The following is a 20,000-nucleotide window of genomic DNA, read 5'->3' as shown; positions in this document are numbered from 1 at the left end:
AAATCTTTGTAGCCCTTTTCAAGTTTCACTCAAATAAACGCTTGCCAAGAAAGGGAGGCGTTAAGAAACAGTGACGCGAGGCGAGTGACAGTGCAGGTGTGCTTGACTGTGTTTTACCAAAACACTCCACTTACGTTGAGAACACACGCAGGGTAAAAACATTTGCTCATTTTACGAAGCCGTCCACTCATACCAGAAAGTTTTTAAAAAGCATTGTCTAAATCAAACCTCATTAATGGCTGTATACAGAAACTCCACAGCCGCTCAAGGAAGTCCTCTCTATAAAAACTTTTTATTGTCTCTCTTTCTGTCTGTTCAGCTAATATTAAAACCAGGAACTGGGGGTGTCGACACCTCTCAGTAGAAAACAAATAAAAAGAAACAACCAAACAAGTTTTAAAAGCTAGTCTCCACTGTGTCCCGTGCTCTGACTCCTCCTGAGGAGTGCAGAGGAGGAAGAGAGGAGATCACAGGGCTCTCTCTCTAGGAGACAAGTTTGGGTAGGACTGTGCGAAGAGGTATGGCCTCCCCTGAGTCTCCGATCATGTTGCTCCTCAGTTTGTTGTTGACGGCTGCGGCGCCTAAGCCGGGCCCTCCTTTGGCCAGGAGCGAGGGGAAGGAGGTGCTGTGGAGCTCGGGGAGCCTTTTCACAGAGGCCCCTTGGCTCTTCTCGTTCCCCGGTAGAGGTTTGGGTAGGCGCCGATACAGCCACGGGTGTCTGAGGGCCTGGATCGGTGTGAGACGAGACGAGGGGTCCCAGTCCAAACACTTCTTTATGAAGTCAGTAAAGGTGGGGTCCTCGCAGCCCTTGAGCGCAGCGCTCCACTCCTTGCTACCCGGGGGGCCTCTCATCTTGCCGCGGCGAGAGCGAGAGCCCGTGAGCACGGTGGCCCCCGTGGGCAAGGTGTTGGCTCCGCAGTAGCGAGGGTGGCCCTTGGAGTTGATGAAGTTCTTTGCTCGTTTGGCCTGCTCCAGGACCTTCTGCGGGGGCATGCCCAGCAGCTCCATGACACAGGCCAGCTGGTCGCCCTCGTCCTCGCCGGGGAACAGCGGGTAGCCGGTCAGCAGCTCGGCCAGTATGCAGCCGAAGCTCCACATGTCGATGGGAAGGCCGTAACGGGAACCGAGGATCACCTCTGGAGCTCGGTAGAAACGAGACTGGATGTACGTGTACACCCGTTGGTGCTCGAAACAGCTGGAGCCAAAGTCAATCACCTGGCAGAGAAGAAGAGAGGACAGGATCAATGTAGAAATCCTGTCATTGGTCTTCACTGCCCCTCCCCCCCCGTGCATGTGTCAGGTGTCTTACCTTGATGCCGCTGCGTCCCTGCTGCTTGAGCAGGATGTTCTCTGGCTTGAGATCACAGTGGATGATCCGGTGCTTGCTCAGGGCCTCCAGGCACTGCAGAATAGAGTGTGCAAACTTCCTGACCAGCGGCAGGCTGAAGCCCTGGAACTTGTTGCGTTTGATGAGCTCGTACAAGTTCATGCTCAGCAGCTCGAAGGTCATGCAGATGTGGTTGCGAAAGGTGAAGTTCTCGAGCATGTGCACGACGTTCATCGTGCCGTTGCGGTCCTGCTTGCGCAGGTGCTCCAGGATGCGGATCTCCTCCTGCGCCTGCCGGTGGAAGCGCTTTTCGTTGCGCACCATTTTGAGAGCCAGGTGCTGCTGCAGTTTGTGATCGTACACCTTAGCCACCTGGCCAAAGCTGCCTTTACCAATGATCTGAAGGGGGCGCGAGAGAGATAAATACTGGGTTAGCTAAACATCAGCGAGAGACGACGTTATTAGTTTTACACTAGACTGTGATTGTTGTATTCATATCTGACCTTTAGGAACTCGTAGCGGTAAGCCAGGTGGTCGTGGGCGACATGAATGTATCCACCCTGCTCGTCATCGTAGCCACAGTTGTTGTTGCCTCCGGCGACCGCGGGCCTCTTCTTGGCATTGGGTCCCACGAAGAAGATGTCCGGGTAGGAGTGGATCTCCGTCTGCTCCAGGGTGGTCAGTTGAGATCGGTACAGTCTCAGAGCCTGGTCCGGAGTGAGAGGGCCACACAGCTTCCCACTGTTCCCTCCACTTCCGACTCCATTCGGCCCGGAGGAATCAGCGGAGCCCTTACTGGATTCAGTGCTGCGTCAGACAAGCAAGACAGAAACATGGTGTTGAACAACTGAAGTGGTGTCCCTCCTGCTTTTAAACATGCTTTGCAAGACGTTCTTTAAGTTATTTTGGTGTCTTTGTGTTTGGATCTGTCTCACCTGTCTACACTGTGCTCCTTGGACAGGCTGGAGACCGGGGCAGTTTTACTGGGCGTCTGACCTGTGGTCCCACTGTTCTGAGGGGCTCCTGTGGTTATGGCGTTGATCTTTCGGTTGTTGGTGGAGTCTTCGTACAGGTACTTGACCTTCAGCTGACCACCTCGCACAGTGACCTGATCCCTCATTACGGTCTTGTTGCTGACAACCTGTTGGAGAAAGACAATGGCGTTAGAAAATCCCTTTGGTAAACCCTCCACTGTAGCTTATTTGTAGTTTTTTTGTGTTGTATGAATGTGCACAACAGGGGCTACTTGTGGCCTACAAGATCTCAACTGAGAGGCAACGAAAGATACTGTAAACACGGACAAAACTTTTTTTTGTTGGCCTGAATCATGTCGATATTAAATAAATGACAACATCCAAATAGAGCTAATGAGTCTTTGAGGCTTGTTTTGCAAGCAAAGAAGAGTGACAGAAAAACAAAACTAGAATGTGCTACTAACTCATGCAAAATGACCACTTGCTGGTTTGCTAGCTGCTAACTATTAGGTAAAAAGGTTCAGGCAATATTTAGCTCATCATTGCAATAATCTTTCAATTTGTAAAGTCTCGCTTTTAGCTTCTTCTAAAAAGGGTTGGACTATTTTGATTGGGGCTCAAAATTACTACACAAAACAGTGCACAAAACAAAAGCAATTAAGTTCCAATTGAGTGATGGGGATCACATTTACATTTACACATTTTGCAATCCGTTCTGAATATATTTTAGCAGAGAAACGTTAAAAAGTGACACATCCACCTGTGCTTGGGACGACCCGAAAGGTTAGAAGAGTTTCAAGAAAGCTCGATTTGTACTCTCGCCTGCCAGTAAACGACTTTGTTTCAGCAACCCCAGGAATTCCTCCCTCCTCACTATCCATCTCTCCCTCTCTTACCAGCGGAAAGAACCCTCCGCAAAATGATGGAGCTTAAGGGAAATGACAGTCATTAAAGTTAGATTATACTCTTGAACTGTAGAAGCAGTGTGGCAGTTAATAAGACACACCAACATAAACTCAGCGTGGTCTTCCTATATACAGACACACAGAGAGGCATATTTACCGGGTTCGTCTAGCTCTCTCTATTTTACATGAACTCCGTGGTTTCACCCATCTGCGGGACAGGAGATTTTGGACTGTTTTCTTTTCTCCCATTACATCGCTGTACTGCCCTGTGAAGCTTGTGGCTTCAGCTTGTACACGCAGCTGAGCAGGTTAAGGCTGAAACCATGTTGGCCGATAAAGACAACGAGGAAACATACCTCAAAAAGTAAGTGCTGACATATTCAAGTTGAGAGGACTGAGCTTGGAGCATGTTTGTGTTGTATGTTTGAGCCCTAAAATAGAGCTGGAATGCAGTTTCCATACATATAACCATATAGTCTTAACATATTACAACAGCCCCACTGCTGACCCAGGATCCCAATCAGCTGTTGTCCCAAAGCTGTACTACAAAAACAGGGAATGCCATCGATTGAGCCCCTACAGACAGACAGACAGACAGACAGACAGACAAACAGACACACACACACACCAAAGCTTTCTACTGTGATGGGTTATTGATTGACCGGGCAGGGGGGAGCAATTAGAAAAAAAACATTTTGAGTGGAAATGGTGGAAATGAAAGCCGCTGCTGGAGCGTGAATCTTCTTTACCATCGAGTAATACTGAGGGCGGAGAGTCCTCTGTGTGCAAATCTGCACGGTGCAACAGATGGAGGAGAGCTAATCTCTGCGCTGTCGGAGAAACACCTCAGTGTGCTTTTCTCAACCCGGAGCCAAGTGCTACTACAATGTATTCTATTAGTCTGTCCCTTCCTCTGACAAAAAGACCGGGGATGACATCCGGGTGATTACTTTAATAGAACACGAGGCAACTCTGAGCACTCGGTGTACAACGAGCTGAACTGGGGCGAGCCGCAACCGGTCACATTCTACAGAGGGTATTACCTCTGTGAGCGTGACAGGAAATACAAAAGGAAGAAGGACGAGGCTAGAAGAGAGAACTAGCCCGCACCTCTGTGCAGGCAACAGCGATAGGAGGATTACACGAGAGAGAAGCAGGGGAGGACGGGGGGGAATGTTGATTGGTGATTTTGTTTGTGGGTCACATTTTCAAGCCCAATAAACCTTAACAATATATTAAACCAACCTTTCTCTCTTCTGCTAGTGTGCGAGGTCGATGGAGTATTATTGTCTGTGCGTGTGCATTTTCTGCCAAAGGGGCTTTTCAGAGAGACAAACATAGCGGAAAGGTATCCAACTAGGATAATAAATATATTAAAGTAAAACATGTTAAAATCACATGTCGATACCAGGGACGTCTTAAATATGCTTATGTTTCATGACCAGAGTCCAAATGGTATTCAAAGATATAATAAAAAAGGAAAAACAAAACAAAAACACAACTTAAAATGAACTTAATTCAAAATCTAATGACCAGAATCTTACTGATGGGAGTTATTGGTTTGTGATTGGTTCTTCTGTTGAGTCATTAGCCCGAGCAGATATATTACAGCATGTCAATATATTGTGTTTGCATCCTGTGAACTGCACATTTTTGCACATTCAAACTACAAATGTTCCCACGGTTGGTAGTTGCTGTTGGATCTCAGCATTTACTTTAGCTGGAGACACAAAATGGCTACTTCCCTCCAGCTAATCTGACACGGTCACAGAGAACCGCCCTCTGTAACACACGGCCTCGTATCCCCTAGGGGCAGTCAATCAATATTACTCACATGATCACGTGTTACTCCCATTGAAGGGTATAAACACTTGACTGAATTACATAGGTTGGAGATAAAAAGATAAGCCTGCAAATCAAGACTGAGGGAAAAAGGAGCCGTGTAAGTGGGATGAGAGGGAACATGGCTGAGTGGGAAACATCTCTCTGAGGAACAGGATGTCTGGAGACGGAGAATGCTCCAGCACAGGAAATAGGGCTTGTCGACTTTGTGCGTGTGTGTGTGTGGTGTATACTTACTGTGTGTTTGGGCATAGGGGGCAGCCCAGACGGACTGTTTGTATCCGCTTCGTCTTTAAGGATGTGGTCTGTCCTCATGTACGAGTCATACAGACCATCACCATGGCGAGCTGAAGGAACAGAGGTAAACAAACAAATCAGTGTGATAATGTGGAATCGTCAAAGTCTGCCACACAGACGCACTCGGGGATAGAGGCCGAGGATGACGTTCAGAGGCAACGTCTACAGAACGCAATCTAATCTCCAGAGGCAGACAATCCCCAGTTAGCTCAAACCAATCAATTATTTCATCAATCAAATGACCAGTTCCAACGACTAACTTGAGACTAAAACTAATGATTTAACAAATCCCAAGAGCTAACCTCAGCAGGACAGATCCCATGAACCTGCTCTCTGTAACCCAGTAGGAATGCACATTGTCTGCCACCACATCCTAACCCACATTTACAGTGAAAGGGCCATTATTAGCAAGACACGTCCATTGTATCTATTGTTCCCAATACATTGTATCCCAGGCCAGAGATCCGACCTGACCAGCTTAGATAGGGCTTAGGGTCCCAGATCGCTAGCGCTGCAAGTGGTATTATTGGCCTAATAGGGGTAACAGATGCCGGTGTGACGACAGCATCTTTCCGTCTGTCCATCTGTTCGTTCGAGCCGAGTCATGCAGTGCACACACACCAGGTGTGCTCAGAAATAGAGCCCGTATGGAAGGATGCGGGTGCTCAATAGCAAGCTCACCTCTGTGGCACCGTGCCAAACACACTAATGTGAGATGACACCGACTAGATGGACGAGGGGGGGCATTTGGGACTGTGGGAGGAAGCCAGTTACTCAAATGACAAACCTCCATCAGCCGGCTGGTCGTCTCAACGGTCGTTTAGCCCACAAGTTGCCACTGCAACAGAAGTAACGCTGAGCCGCCTGTTAGCCATTCACAGTGCTATTGTGTTGAATTAGCTCATTAGCAAAAAGACCAAACGGCGGTAGGTTTGGTGCTCTCTCTGATGAGCCCTTTGAGTGTGCAGGTGCGTCAGAGCCCCTGTCCCTCGCGTGAGCTCGTCAACAGACAGATTACACCTGCTGCCTGGATACAGATGCATTAGACCTGCACAGCCCAGCAAACAGAGGCATTAGTGCTCCACACACCATATCAGGCAAGCACAGGCCTCATTAGCCCTCTGCAAAACTCCTAATTATTACCCAGCGGAGGCTCAACACATTCTGTGAAAAGAAGCAAACTTTTTAAGGGGGAACAAAATAAATCAATCAAGCAGAGCCTAAACTTGTATGTAACCAAACATTCAGCCTACTGTGTCCAGCTGGCCTTGGGCTGCCCTCACTGAGAAAACCAACTTCTGCACAGCAAAGGCTAGAGAACAAAGTTCAAGCAAGCAGGCATACAGTAGATCATGTGTCATAAAATGTGAAAGTAAGTGTGTGTGTGTGTGTGTGTGTGTGTGTGTGTGTGGTGGGGGGGGGGGGTAAAGTCACAGCGTTTGGTCCTCCTCTTCCTGGTATTCTGGACAAAATGTCTCTTTGCAGACAATATGTCCAATGTGCACCATCGGGCAGAGGCTCAGGAGTAATGTCACACAGTGTTCTTTTCTAATATGGTCAAAACTCCAGCGACATAAACTACAAGTACTGCTGGTGTTTTCACCTCTTCAGACTTTCTTTTCCCTTTCTTCGTGATTCTTGAAAGTAGGCGAAGTTGTTACAGAAACCACCCATTTCTTTTCTACAAACTTAAAAAATGTCTAACGTTACTACCCCCCCCCCCCCCCCCCCCCCCACACACACACACACACACACACACACACACACACACACACACACACACACACACACACACACACACACACACACACACACACACAACACAGAGCTGAGGTCACTGCCCATATACATATAGAATCAATACAACGATGACGGCCTTGGCACAACTTAAAAGTAGCCGACATAAATATCAAAGGCTTATAAAAACGTTGATAAGACAATTAATGCTTACGAGCAGGACGACAGGAAAAACAAGCAGAGCTTCCTGGGTTTGTCTTCCAAAACATTCACAGACGAGTCTCGTGATTGATGTAGAGTTGCAAACCAAAAGAAAACATGTTTACAACCCGCTACATCTGTCAATCAAAGTAATTTTAGGCTTACGGTATTTCTGTAAATGCCAACAAGAGTTGCTTGAGGTTGAAATTAACGCCATGCTGGTAGCTAACTGTTAAAATCCCTTTTACACTCCGACATTAAACGAGAACAAGACGTGAACAACAGTTAGGAAACAAAGGGCACAAACAAACACTGCAGCACTCTGTTGAGGGTAACGTTACCTGTTGCTATTGGGCCCTCTGGTTTTCTGCTTATTATCATCATGATTGCAATTAATATGTGATGCCAGCATCCGAAGTGAAGAAAAAAATCCCGTATTAAAAAAAAAGGTGGAAAAACAGAATCAAATCTAGAGTCACGAAGCAAACTTAACTAACAGCATGTATGACTTCACCGTTGATCGGTTTAGTGTTTGCTAATAAATCCAAAGACCCCTTGACTTGTGCTTTCAATTACAGAACTCGGGGTTATTTTTCCTCCTTTGGGGGTTAGCGTGCTTTCGTCTTGGCATTAACTGTGTTTTATCCTTGTCTTATTAAAACCACAGAGTTGTGTATTCAGCGTGCTGCTATCATTAGCCTTGGCTGCAGTTAAGAAACCTGTGGGGGTCGTTTCTCTCGGCTAGCTCTCCAGCTAGCTCGCACAGTCACAAAAACACTCGTCCGCGCGAGAGCTGTCCCCTCTGTTAAAAACCGTTTGAGTCCAAATATCACAGCTCGGTGGTCTGACCCGCGTGCCCCTCGCCTTTCTCTGTCGGTACAGCGAGTCGATCCCGAGCACCATTCCCGTGCTTATTCCCGGTTAGCTAGACTTTGTCGTTAGCAAAGCTGCGATGCTACCACTCGATTGAACCCCCCACGATTGTGTCCTCGTTCGGGACAGCTTCGCTCGCCTTCGGGGATGGCTAGCCCCAACAGGCTACTAGCGAGCTAGCTGTACTCGAGCCCCATGTTAGCTGTAGAGACAACCGGAGCATCGCCGTCGCAGAAAAAGCTTCGCCTGTACTCGGTGCAATGAAGCGGCGGTGTTTAATCCGTCTTCTCCGTGGTAGAAGTGTCTTATTCGACGCAGCTGTGTGTTGTTGCTAAGGGCGTCTTCAGTGAGCCCGGAGTCAGCAGGCAAACAGGGCGGGAGCAGGGCGGTGCTTAGCATCCAGACAGCCAGCAGAGGGGCGGTGCTTAGCATCCAGACAGCCAGCAGAGGGGCGCCCCGCAGCGGCCACCTGGAGCTCTGCAGAGGAGCCGATGGGAGTGTGCTCAAGCAAATACATTTTATTGTCGTTCAAGTGAAGTAATTGATAAAGGGGTAATAATACATGATCACATATTCAGTTATGTATGTGGTTAAACACATCAAATAAATAGTTATAGATCATAAATATAGGATAATTAGCATTCAGTCTGCAGTTATAAATGGTGACAAGTCATTATTAGAGAGTAGTAATAACAATAATCTAAAACTGCAGGTGTAAGTGTAATCATTTGTTAATTGATTGGTTTAAGTCCAAGCTCTGCATCGCTTTTTTTATCAATGCATTGGCGCCTTATGAATCAAAAAGATAAAAAGACAAATTATTTACAAAGAGTTGCTTTTATTAAGGCCCGCTGTTCTGTAAAGTATTAGTACATTATTTATTAACACGAATAAAGCCTTTTTTTTTTTTTTACATATAATAAAGCTGTTACAAAGAGGTACCAAATGTTTGTGCATGTGCCAATCATTTTACAGATGCATGTTTCAGACCTGAAGGGAAAAAGTAGAGTTGAAACAATCACTCCATCTATCAATAAGTTGATCAACAGAAAGGCAAGTCCTTTTTGAGTAAAAGTGGTTCTGACTTCTTGGAAGTAGTTGGTGGTGTTCTTAGTTCTTTTTGTTGAAGTGTCAGTCAGAAGAAACCGGCTATTGTAAGACGTCAGCTTGGCCTTTTGAGGATTGTGATGGCCATTTTTCACATTTTATTTTCTACTTTTTACAGACCAAACAGGACCTCTCCTTAGGCCTACACATTGATGTCTGCGTACCCTGTCGAGAAAGCTAAAATGTGGACTGAAACTGGATACAGTATGGAGATCTATACAGGGATAGATATAGTTAGGGGCAGGGCAGAGGACAGACGGAGTGAGACCGGGCCGGCATGAGAAGGGGAACAGTCTAAATTCAGACAGTGATACATGCTTGGCAGAGGGTCATGCTAATCTTAGCTCTTTCTCAGAGGTGAGAAGAGGGGTCTGTCTATATTTGCTGCCATAAATAAGCATACTGACACAGTTTTAGGTGGCCCTCCGGGCAGCCCTTAAGCCAGCTTGACCCTGCTGCTTATTCTTAGATGGTGGTGTATAGAGAGAGTAGGGTGACAATGCCTATAACTTGATTTGCTTATTGCACTTTCTTTTCCAAAGGGTTCAAGGTGTAAGTGTGTGGATGAACCGGCGCTTTAATCACAGCCGGTGAATTTACGAGCACAGCAGGGGACTGGACCAGGTGCAAAGCTACCTATAGGTCCTTGTGGGGGTTGTGGGTTCTGGCTGTATTTGGTCTCAGAGCCTGTGACAGACACCGACACCTGTGGCGATTTATTAGTCTAACACCTCATTTTGAATGCCCTTTGAAAACACAATATATCTGAAAATGTATTGTGTCTCTGCAACAAACAAAAAAAGAAGCGTTTTATCATATCGACCATAACACAACATATGGGAACAAAATCGCACACACAAGTGCATCTGCATGCAAACACAGGTTATATTTTGCATAATAAGATAGTACCTGCAGTTTAGATGAGATACTGCCATCTGCTGGTGGTTTGAAAGTAATACAAGCTAGCTACTGCACTTTCTACTTCGGGCATGTCTGGACAATATATTCTGCTCAAATCATTGAATCACTTAATGATGCATTTAGTGTCTCTATTAAGATATATGACTAAATCAATCTAATCCACAGGCGATTAAAATCGTGAAAGTCACAATTCAGTGCCTGTGGATTAGATTTGATGACATTGTGACAGTGTCTATATGATGATGATGATGATGTGCACATAATAGCAATAACAACAGCAAATTATTGATTCACTAGATGTTTTGATTTAAGTGTCTAATTCAAAGAAACTTTTGCTGGACAGACCAACACAGAGAAGTTAAACTAGTGTAGATTATTTATTTATTTTAGAACCCAACCCTGTTTTAAAGATCTGAAAAACAATCTCTTCAGTCATGGCAACTGAGAGGGAGGGATCACTTCAGGATTTCTTCTAAGATATGCCCCATGGTTTATAGCTTTCTAAATGTTTTATGTGATGTGATAAATGTCTACATGATGTGATTTTCTGCTCATGTTGTGGTTGAGGGAACCATTTTGGGCCTCATCATGATGTAGAGACAGATTTAATATGCAGTCATATTTTATACTGCTGTATGTTCTTCAGTGAAGCCACGTCGAAGCCAAACACACAGGGGTAGAAGAACATTTCAATAAAGAGATGACCTTTTTATTTCATTGTGATATTCTGTACAGTTCTACTGCTATATTTATACACACACTTCTTCAAATTTAACAAAATAAATTGCAGAAAAAAAAGCAATAAGTCTCATCATCCTTGAGATAATATCATAGGGATGAGGTGGATCATGAAATAAATAACACGCACCACAATCACACACACCCAACACACCAACCCATACTGTTGGATAGACAAATGTATTAAGGGTGCTGGAAAGAAAGAAAAATGTCAACACCGCCCAAGAAACACAGATTTGCACACATGCAAAAGCACCCACACATACACTCAGGCACCTGTGTGCTGAAACACACCTTACATAGATCCACAGGGGCACATGAAACAAAAGGCACTGCCAGCAGGAACAGCTTGGGCTTTGGGTGGTGGCGTTAAACATAATCAACAGAGAAGCATGTGCTTATGGACAACAGGCCTCATTTATCAGTATTTCTATTGTATTACATAAAAGATGAATAATGTGAGGGAAATGATTACAGTAAATGCTTTGGTTCAATGCATTCATTTGATGATGCGTGCATGTTAAATATCTTTTCCAAAACAACCTAATTTGCAGTTGTGGTGTGTTATATTACATGTGCACTCAATGCATGTTTTAATACTTGATAAATGAGGCCCAATGAGGGAGCACTGAGACACAGACACTCATTATAAAACACAATTCACATTATTCTCCCTGCCCTAGATGGGTGCGCGCGCACACACACACACACACACACACACACACACACACACACACACACACACACACACACACACACACACACCAGTAGGAATGATACCAAAAGTATATTAATAATCATCGTAAGAACAACAAAGTTAAACGTCGTCACTCTTTTTCCAGTGTCTACATAATACATATGCATTGCAAACACGTCATTGGTACATCATAGCCATTATCATGAATTGTATATAGTTTTTGTTTCTTTTTTTGGAGTGTAACGTGGGGAGATGAAAAGAAAAGAGAAGCAGAAATGCATGCCCACCCATAGAGATGTGGGCTATTCAGTGACCTGCATCTATATGTGCAAAAACAGAAGCTGGTTTATTTAATTTTTTTTACATACACCACTTTTAATTAGATACATTTCTAAATGTCTCTTATCCCTTTAAAATCCTCTCAATAGATCTGTCCCTCTAAACTTTGGTGTAAAAAAAAAAATCCTCACATTCAAATGCAACCCATATAATAACAGTGTAAAATCACTTTTAAAATAAAGTGTAAAATCTGTAAAGATATGCAGATTGCCTCGCTCAGCAGTCCATGCAAAGTTGGCTGTATGGGGATTTAGGGAGGTAAAATGAAATCACAGTTATCATCTGAAAAGAGTTTGGGTTTGCGTGTGGGGAGGGGATTGGTAACTGGGTCTGATCGAAGACGTCTCCATCAGCGAAGCACCTGACGGTGTCTTTTCACATGGCGCTAAAGTAGGAAAATACAATGATAGCAACTAATAAAAAAAGGCGGGGATTTGGGACAAAGTTGGCTGAAATAGGGTGTTCGGTTTGTTGCCTCCTTTAGGTTTTCTCTTTGCTCAACGCATGCTCCCTGAGAAAAATCAGAGAATGGATCTCGCTTTCTTATCTTTCCATTCTTTCATCCAAAGCAAAACGCAGCCTTCTACCTCGCTCTCAAATCCACACGTCTTATATTCCAGCACAGATATAATATAGTAGGTGATAACCCTAAACATCAATTCCAAGACAAAATAATTAAAAAGAACCCTCAGTATGATTGTCCTTCCATCCAAAAGAAATCATGCCTTCCGTTTTTACTTCTAGCTCTATGTGCAGGGGGCTGAGCTGAAATACACTCATGCATAAGTAACACTTGCAGTAGCAGCAGCAGAAGTAGCAGAAGAAGAGGGAATCTTTAAAAACACTACATATCAGTCCCGAATGAGATCTCAAGTTGTAGTTTCAGATCTTGTGTTGCTGTGATCTTTCTGTGTGTGTCAGCTATCTGACCACACACCCTGTAGCCTTTCACGTCGCTTTCAACCCCTTATTCTCTCCTCGGGGAGTGGATGTGTGGGTGGTGGGTGGGGGGGCTTGTATGCGTCCTGAGAAAGGGAATGCATCTGTGTGTAGATATACTGTATGTTTGGGTGTGTATGTGTGTGGAGGGTGGGAGACGAGATCAGCTCCGGCTCCAGTCTCTGTATAGATCACGGGTCTTGAGGGGGTCAGCGTTCAAAGGGTCAATCTCTCCCTGGGTTAAAGTCGTAAGGTTAACAGGTGAAGGGGTCAGGGGTCATGTTGTTGAAGGGCCTGTTGTAGTTTCTGTCGGTACACGGCATATTTTTGCGCCACTGCTCGGACACGCTCCGCCTCCTCCTTCCCCAGGATTACCAGGAAGTTTTGTAACTCAGGGACAGAGAACGCATGCCACTGTGGGAGAATGAGAAACACACATTGTTATACCAGCAGAAAGACTTTGCTAATAGCCTTCTATGATTGTCTAACAAAAAGGAATTGGCCTCAGCCGCCTGTATAATTCCACTTTCAAGACAATTATAGCATGTAAAAAATGTGAGATAAATAAAAGGTAAATATGGGTGTTTTCTAACCTCCACTTCTCCAGTCTCATTTTCCTTCAGGACAAAGCTGAGCTGCTCTGGGTCAGGCCCGGCTATTAACCTCAGAAGAAGAGGACGCTCACACAGAGGAAGCTTCTGGAACAGATCTGGAGGGGGGGGGGGGCACAAAGATCATTCAATGCTGTGTATTACACACGTCTTCTGCAGATGATCTAGTAACTGGCCGTCTTTTCCTCACCCTGTCCGTCGCGGTGCGTCTGCCTGTACAGAGCAAACTTGCGGGGGTTGTCCAACACCATAAACTTCTTCAGCAAGCCCTGGATGACCTCTCTGGTGGTGGTCAGAGAGCTGATGTGGAGCTGCTTCACACAGTCACATGGTAGGTAGAAGGATGTCCTCTTTTCGCTCTGCCCACAGTCCGTCCCTTCCTGGCCCTCTGACGGTGTCTGAGTGCGGCCAGCCGTCTGCCGGGACTCTCCCTCTGAGTCCGCCGCCTTCACATCGGGGACTGTGACTGGTCGACTGAGCCTCAGGTGGACCTTAATGAAGCCTGTGTAGGATCCGTCTGAAGCCTTGAGCGCACAGAGAGAAAGAGGGAGACAATAAGAGAGTGGAGGCACATTTCGGTGTTGATATGTGCACTATAGCAAGAATGGAAAGAATAATTATATGTGGTCAATAAAGCCAATAACCATATTTCCTAAAATGTCAAACTATTCCTCTAAAGTCAACATGGAAGCACTGTTTTCTCACCTCTAGAATGATTTCCAAGTCGTTACATTTTTATCAATGGAAAAAACTAAAAAATGCATATAGAAGTTACTTTATAATGATGAAACCATGCATCTTTAATGGTGACTTCCCTGCACATCATTTAGTAGGGAAAACAAGTCAAATCAATACCTCACTGCTCTTATCTCCTTCACTCTTTTAACAACTTATTTTTGTTCCTACTTTTGTATATATTGTTTTACATTATGTCCCAGCTCAATTTCCTCTTTCTATTCATCAAAAGAAAGTAAGGAAGTTGTAAAAATGTAGTTGCATTGTTAGTTTGACATTATATCACACAGTACATTCAGCAGCTACAACAATAGTTAAAAACTCACCAGTTTCATGCCATTTTCAGAGACTTGAGCGTTATACTCCTCTATCCTTGTCCACACCTCTTCCTCTGACAGGTCCTTTGTTCTTCTCTCATCTTCCTCCTTTGTTTCCTTCTGCTAAAAGGCAAAGAGAGAAGCATTCAAATGTCTAATAGTATAATTTTTTTTATTTAACCAGCAGATGGCGCTTCCTCCTCCACAAGTCTGTGTAAAAATCAAATGCTCTATTTTGCTTTAATCAAGTTCATGAATGGATATCTGAATACACCAAAATCAAGAGAAGCCCTTCTACCCCTCAAACCTTTTTTTTTAAAGTATAGTAACTGACTTGCAGGCATATCAGATGTTAGGTTGAAAACAGGACTAAACATGATCTCAACTGTTCCTGTACTACTTGTGACAACACCTCCTTCTCCAATCATCCATCTTCATCAGGAGGAACACCTGCTTCTCTGCCTGACGCTGATGGAGGTTTCTTACAGACCTTACACTATCTCTTCCTCCTCAGCTCAATGGGGGGGGGGGGGGGAAACAGAAAATGTTGTCAATGAAGCAAATCTGGCATTCAGCATTACAGCACGAGAATATTGACAGCGTTGCCTCCCTCTCACTCTTACTCATTTCCCTCTGTGACTGGGAGTGAAAAAGAGAGGGAGTGAGGGAAGGAGCAATGAAAGGAGGGAGGAGGCAAAGAGGGGGAGGCAGTGAAAGAGGCGAGTAAGGGGTGAGGAATGATGAAAGAGCGACTGCTGAGCCAGCCTTAGCAACACAGAGTTTGACTGGGTTATTTATAGTACAGTGGGATGCATCCTCTCTATCTCACAATAGCATTTTTTTTTTCCTTCTCTTGTTCGTTTGCATTTTCTGGGGCAGAGAGTGAGAAAGAGAGAAAGAGAGAGAACGCAGGGCAGGAATCATTTCTGTAGGGGAGTCCTCGGGTTGTGTGATGAAGTCACACTTTCATTCAACACAGATGCAGTGTGCAAGTGCATGAGTGTGTTTCTGTGTGCACACACACATAGACTGAGGCACCTTGTGGTAATAAACACACACACACACACACACACACACACACACACACACACACACACACACAGGACTAGTGCAGTTTAGCTCATCACGGCATCAAAAAGAGGTGGTCACATTATGATATTTCTAATTTCAAGGCTGACGATTGGAGATAGATAACAGGATTGAACTCTCTCTCTCTCTGTGTGTGTGTGTGTGTGTGTGTGTGTGTGTGTCCATGTGTGAATAGGAACAGCAAGAACAGGGGGACTTGTCTACCACATTGTTCATTATTTTTGTTGCTGCTTTTATCTCTTCCACACTTTTCATCAGCCAGTCCTCCTGCAATTATGGTCGTTCTATCATAGCCATTTTCCATGTTGCAGTGAAACAGCAGTAAAAGTGACTGATACTATAGTCACAGCACACCACAAATTCAACAATTGAAATCCCTTTTAATTAGGACGCAAACATTTAAAAAAAAAAAAGAATCTTAAGTGTACTAATTGGACCGCTGATAAAATAAATCCACACACATTTAATAAAACTGGATATAATAATAATAAATGATAATAATAAAACATGAAGTGTGCATGGCAGAGCATGGAGGAGACAACTCCCAGTCTAAGGCAACAAAGTGAAAAGAACCTCGCAGGAATTCCTGTGTTTGTATGCAAGTTTCTAAATGTATCAGAGGCAGTGCCCTGCCCTCCCTTTCTGCATACCAGTCAGTGGTCGGGGGACAATAGAGCGGAACAATAGAGCTGTTTCCGCCCCTGAGAGTTCCACGAGTCCTGGGACACTGCCCTGCTTGGACCAGGTCACGAGGGAGCCAATGACCGGCAAGACACAGAAACAGAGAGAGATCTCCGAAAATACTTCAGCAGTCTGAACTGTGATTATAGGAAAACACTTACATTTTAAATTACTAGCACCTTGGTCAATTTAATGAAAAATATAAATCATTTATATTCCTGGAGTACATTTTGGTTCCAGAGCGCTAATTATTTTTTTTAATGTTATATTTAAACCGTTTTATCTTATTTGCCAGACAATAAGGTTTTTCTGCATTTAGCCCTTTTATAAGTTCTTAATGTTTACTCAACATGTACAGTGATAGGGATGGAGCATCTGGACAAACAGTGTACCCGATGACACAAGTGATCAAATAAGTTCTCTCTACTGAAAGGATACGACAACTAAAGGTCGATTTTACCCAGAAAGCATTAGCCTCTAGCAATAAGTGTTCCCACAGAATGATTGGTCACTGTCTGATAATGACAATATTACAGGTGACAGGTCCAGGCCAGTTAATCCAGTTTGAAGATGGAGGATTCAGAGAGATGCAAAGCAGCTTTAGTGTGTAAGATAGGCTGTTACATAACGGTCATACGCACACACATATGTACACATGCCACGCAGATACACACACACGCACACACTCACACACTCCCCTCAGGGTGACTGAGTAAGTGTTGATGCTCTCACTCTGATGAGATAAGACAAGAGAGGTCATATAACTGCTTGAAAAATGTGGCTGCAAAGTAGTCACTATGAAACCATGTGCCAAACCTGACAACCTTTTTGTTAACTTGAACTCACTCTTGACTGTGTCAGTCAAACCTGTGTGTGTGTGATTGACATCTTGATCTTCAGGTAACACTAGAGTCTAGGATCTGTTACATCTGGCCAAGATTGAGGACACGGCGGCGCTGTCAGAACACAACTAACGATACTCAAATAATGCAGAGCAAGAAATGTGGACAGATTTCAACGATAACTCATGAACATACACATGCACACGTTAGCGCAACGCCTTTACCGGGTCAAGTGTCGAGGAGGCGAAGCTCGATGGAGAACACACACAAGCTGATGTATGAGATCCTAGTGTACTTTTTATGGCCCTGTAATGTAAAGCTATGCATCATATTTTAAAGTTTATAATATATTGTACATACAGTCTTTATCTGTGACACAACCATCAGTTACCATTACTTCAAAGCTATACTTAATACAGAACAGTTCTATAATAAGTACTGTATTAAGTCCACCTCTACACACGTTGTTTCCTACTAAGTGCTTGATGTGTGGAGTGTATGAGATACTGCAGACAGTCATGCTGTAAATGTGTATGTGAAAAATACAGCGATGTAACTCATTCATTTTTACTGCATCGAAAAGCAGACCAGGATAAATTGAACATACCCCCTGCTCATCACACACACACACACACACACACACACACACACACACACACACACACACACACACACAAAACACATTAAAGCTGGCTGGCTAATGGCTAATCTGGAGCAAAAGGCTCAGTTCTGGAAATAATTCATGAAGAAAAGGAGATCTGAACTCCCCTTCCACTGTTTTGATAAATGAAAGTGTCTCCCTATGTGTCTTTGTGTACATAAATGCATACATGCACGGAAGACGACTTAACACAGTGACACATTTTGAAATCTTCATACATAACATATATGATGATGTTTCTATTTACAAGGATGCCACACAGATCTTTGCATTATCTCCTTTGTCATATTCAAATACAGGAATAAAACATGACACTTTCACTGCAAAGAAACGCAATTCAAGGGCCGTTCCCTCCTATGTTCTATAGCTGACTGTGCTGCTATACTATATGTCAAAAAAGCGTGGTACTAAGAAATTAGGCACCATCAGCTGGCAGCTTCTGCACCGTGAGCCCAGACAAGCTAACCCCAATACACCTTCTGCCTCAGCACAACCCTAACTCCACATGCTGACAACACAGCCTGGTCAATTATTCAGAGATTATACCTTCTCCAAGTCAGACACCAAAGACACTGCCAGGACAAGGGCAGTAGAAAGAGGGCTGCGTGTGTTTTACATGAATGCAAATGTCTGTGTTTCAAGAGTTTCATCTGCAGGCTTTCTGTGCAACCAGTTACACATTTTACTTTTCTATCTGTCTACAGGAAATCATTCAGTCACCTTTACAACAAACAAGCAGCACCTTACACCCTGCAGAGTGAGCAATACTGTATATATCAAAAACTAAAGTGTCTGACATATTTATGCGTGAAGTAATACAATGTACAGTAGACTAAAAACAAATCTCAGCAAATGAGTTCCAACAAAACTCAGAGTTACTATGGTAACTAGGAAAATGGTTTGCTACAGTAGTAGTTGCCCTACACCTATACACACACACACACACACACACACACACACACACACACACACACACAAACACACACACAAACACACACACACACACTTGTTCTAGTGCAAACGTATCAGCTCTGTTTCTACAGAAACCTCTCCCATGCACAGTGCAGAAGAAGCCTCTATGGAATCTGTAGGTTGCCATCATTAGCTCAGTATCTCTGCTGAAATGCAACATTATCTCTGTCCATCATTGTTACTAGTCTGAGATAAAAAAAACAACACAAGTTCTCTCTCTCCCCAAACTGTTTTCAGACAGTGATGCTGAATCTATAACAGCCACTAACATGATAAATGTGCTGCCAAACGGCATCAAGGTTGATGAACAAGGCTGAGCAATCAACGTGACACCACAGATGTATGACAGTAACCCCTTCCTACACTCTCACACACCTAGAGGCCCACTTAAGAATGCACAAACACCACCACTTCCTCCCCATACTTCTGCTTTGTGGGACCATGTTTTTGATAGAAATGGCAGTTTTGGTTCCCAGCCCAACGGAAACACCCACCATCAGACCCATCCAAGTTTTTTTGCCTTACTCTTACAGTTTCATCTATCAGAGGGAGTGTAGCCCTCATTCTGTACCTTGGCTGCGTGCTTTGGCTTGCGGAAGAACGAGGTCTTGGCCGTGAAGAAAGTGAAGTCTTCGCTCTCGTCATCCAGGCTGCAGTACCCGCTGCTCATGCTGTTACTGCTGGTCATGGAGGGGGTCAGCACTGTGTTGACAGTCATGGAGAAGTCCAGAGACGGTCCCCGAGCACCGGTGCAACACGTTGACAGGTTGAGGAAGTGCTGGTTCTATCTCGAAAAAAGCAGGGGATGATGTGACACTCGGGCCACAATCAGAGTCCACGCGCGTCTAATTGTCCTTCTCTCATCCAGAAAAAGTCAGCGCTCCTCTGCTGATGCATCCAGAAGAGTTTAAGTCACGCCGGGGAGGGCGAGACAGGTGAACTCGGCTCAGATTCGGCGCTTTGCGTGCCACCGGAGAGGGGACCAGGAAATCCGAGAGCACAGAGTACAGGCTAGTCACTTCCTCCTGACGTGTGTGTGTGTGTGTGTGTGTGTGACGCCGGTGTCACAGACACACCACACAGTATATGCACCTGGTCACTTGCAGCTAAACATGCACACATGTACACACTCATACACAGTATGTAACCCTCACACACACACACATAGGCACACACCGGTGTTATGGAGTCAGCT

General features: G+C 44.5%; 2 protein-coding genes across 3 annotated transcripts in view; both read right to left on the bottom strand.

The window, feature by feature from the left end:
* dyrk3 (dual specificity tyrosine phosphorylation regulated kinase 3) overlaps positions 1 to 8,508 on the bottom strand; it is a 10,038-nt gene extending 1,530 nt beyond the window's left edge. Inside the window, exons 1-6 of the mRNA XM_068720257.1 lie at positions 7,625 to 8,508; positions 5,286 to 5,395; positions 2,263 to 2,468; positions 1,831 to 2,134; positions 1,310 to 1,726; positions 1 to 1,215 (exon numbers count right to left, since the gene is read on the bottom strand). The exon at positions 1 to 1,215 is cut by the window's left edge and continues 1,530 nt beyond it. Coding sequence (XP_068576358.1) covers positions 484 to 1,215; positions 1,310 to 1,726; positions 1,831 to 2,134; positions 2,263 to 2,468; positions 5,286 to 5,395; positions 7,625 to 7,667 — 1,812 coding nt within the window. The 5' untranslated portion in view covers positions 7,668 to 8,508 and the 3' untranslated portion in view covers positions 1 to 483. The remainder of the gene's footprint in view (positions 1,216 to 1,309; positions 1,727 to 1,830; positions 2,135 to 2,262; positions 2,469 to 5,285; positions 5,396 to 7,624) is intronic.
* A 2,359-nt stretch (positions 8,509 to 10,867) lies between these two features.
* The window catches only part of rassf5 (Ras association domain family member 5), a 29,508-nt gene continuing 20,375 nt past the window's right edge, over positions 10,868 to 20,000 (bottom strand). The window contains exons 3-6 of one of the 2 annotated variants that reach the window (XM_068720258.1): positions 14,570 to 14,683; positions 13,699 to 14,032; positions 13,491 to 13,606; positions 10,868 to 13,311 (exon numbers count right to left, since the gene is read on the bottom strand). In XM_068720258.1, coding sequence (XP_068576359.1) covers positions 13,168 to 13,311; positions 13,491 to 13,606; positions 13,699 to 14,032; positions 14,570 to 14,683 — 708 coding nt within the window. In that variant the 3' untranslated portion in view covers positions 10,868 to 13,167. The remainder of the gene's footprint in view (positions 13,312 to 13,490; positions 13,607 to 13,698; positions 14,033 to 14,569; positions 14,684 to 20,000) is intronic. The other variant, XM_068720259.1, reaches the window with a different exon arrangement.

The sequence above is a fragment of the Cebidichthys violaceus genome, unplaced genomic scaffold (genome assembly GCF_023349555.1).
Source record: "Cebidichthys violaceus isolate CVI_PGR_0920_01 unplaced genomic scaffold, fCebVio1.0.p SCAF_25, whole genome shotgun sequence".
In the NCBI taxonomy this organism is placed as follows: domain Eukaryota; kingdom Metazoa; phylum Chordata; class Actinopteri; order Perciformes; family Stichaeidae; genus Cebidichthys; species Cebidichthys violaceus.
The sequence above is the reverse complement of the archived record's forward strand: the minus strand, read 5'-3'. Positions and strand labels throughout refer to the sequence as shown.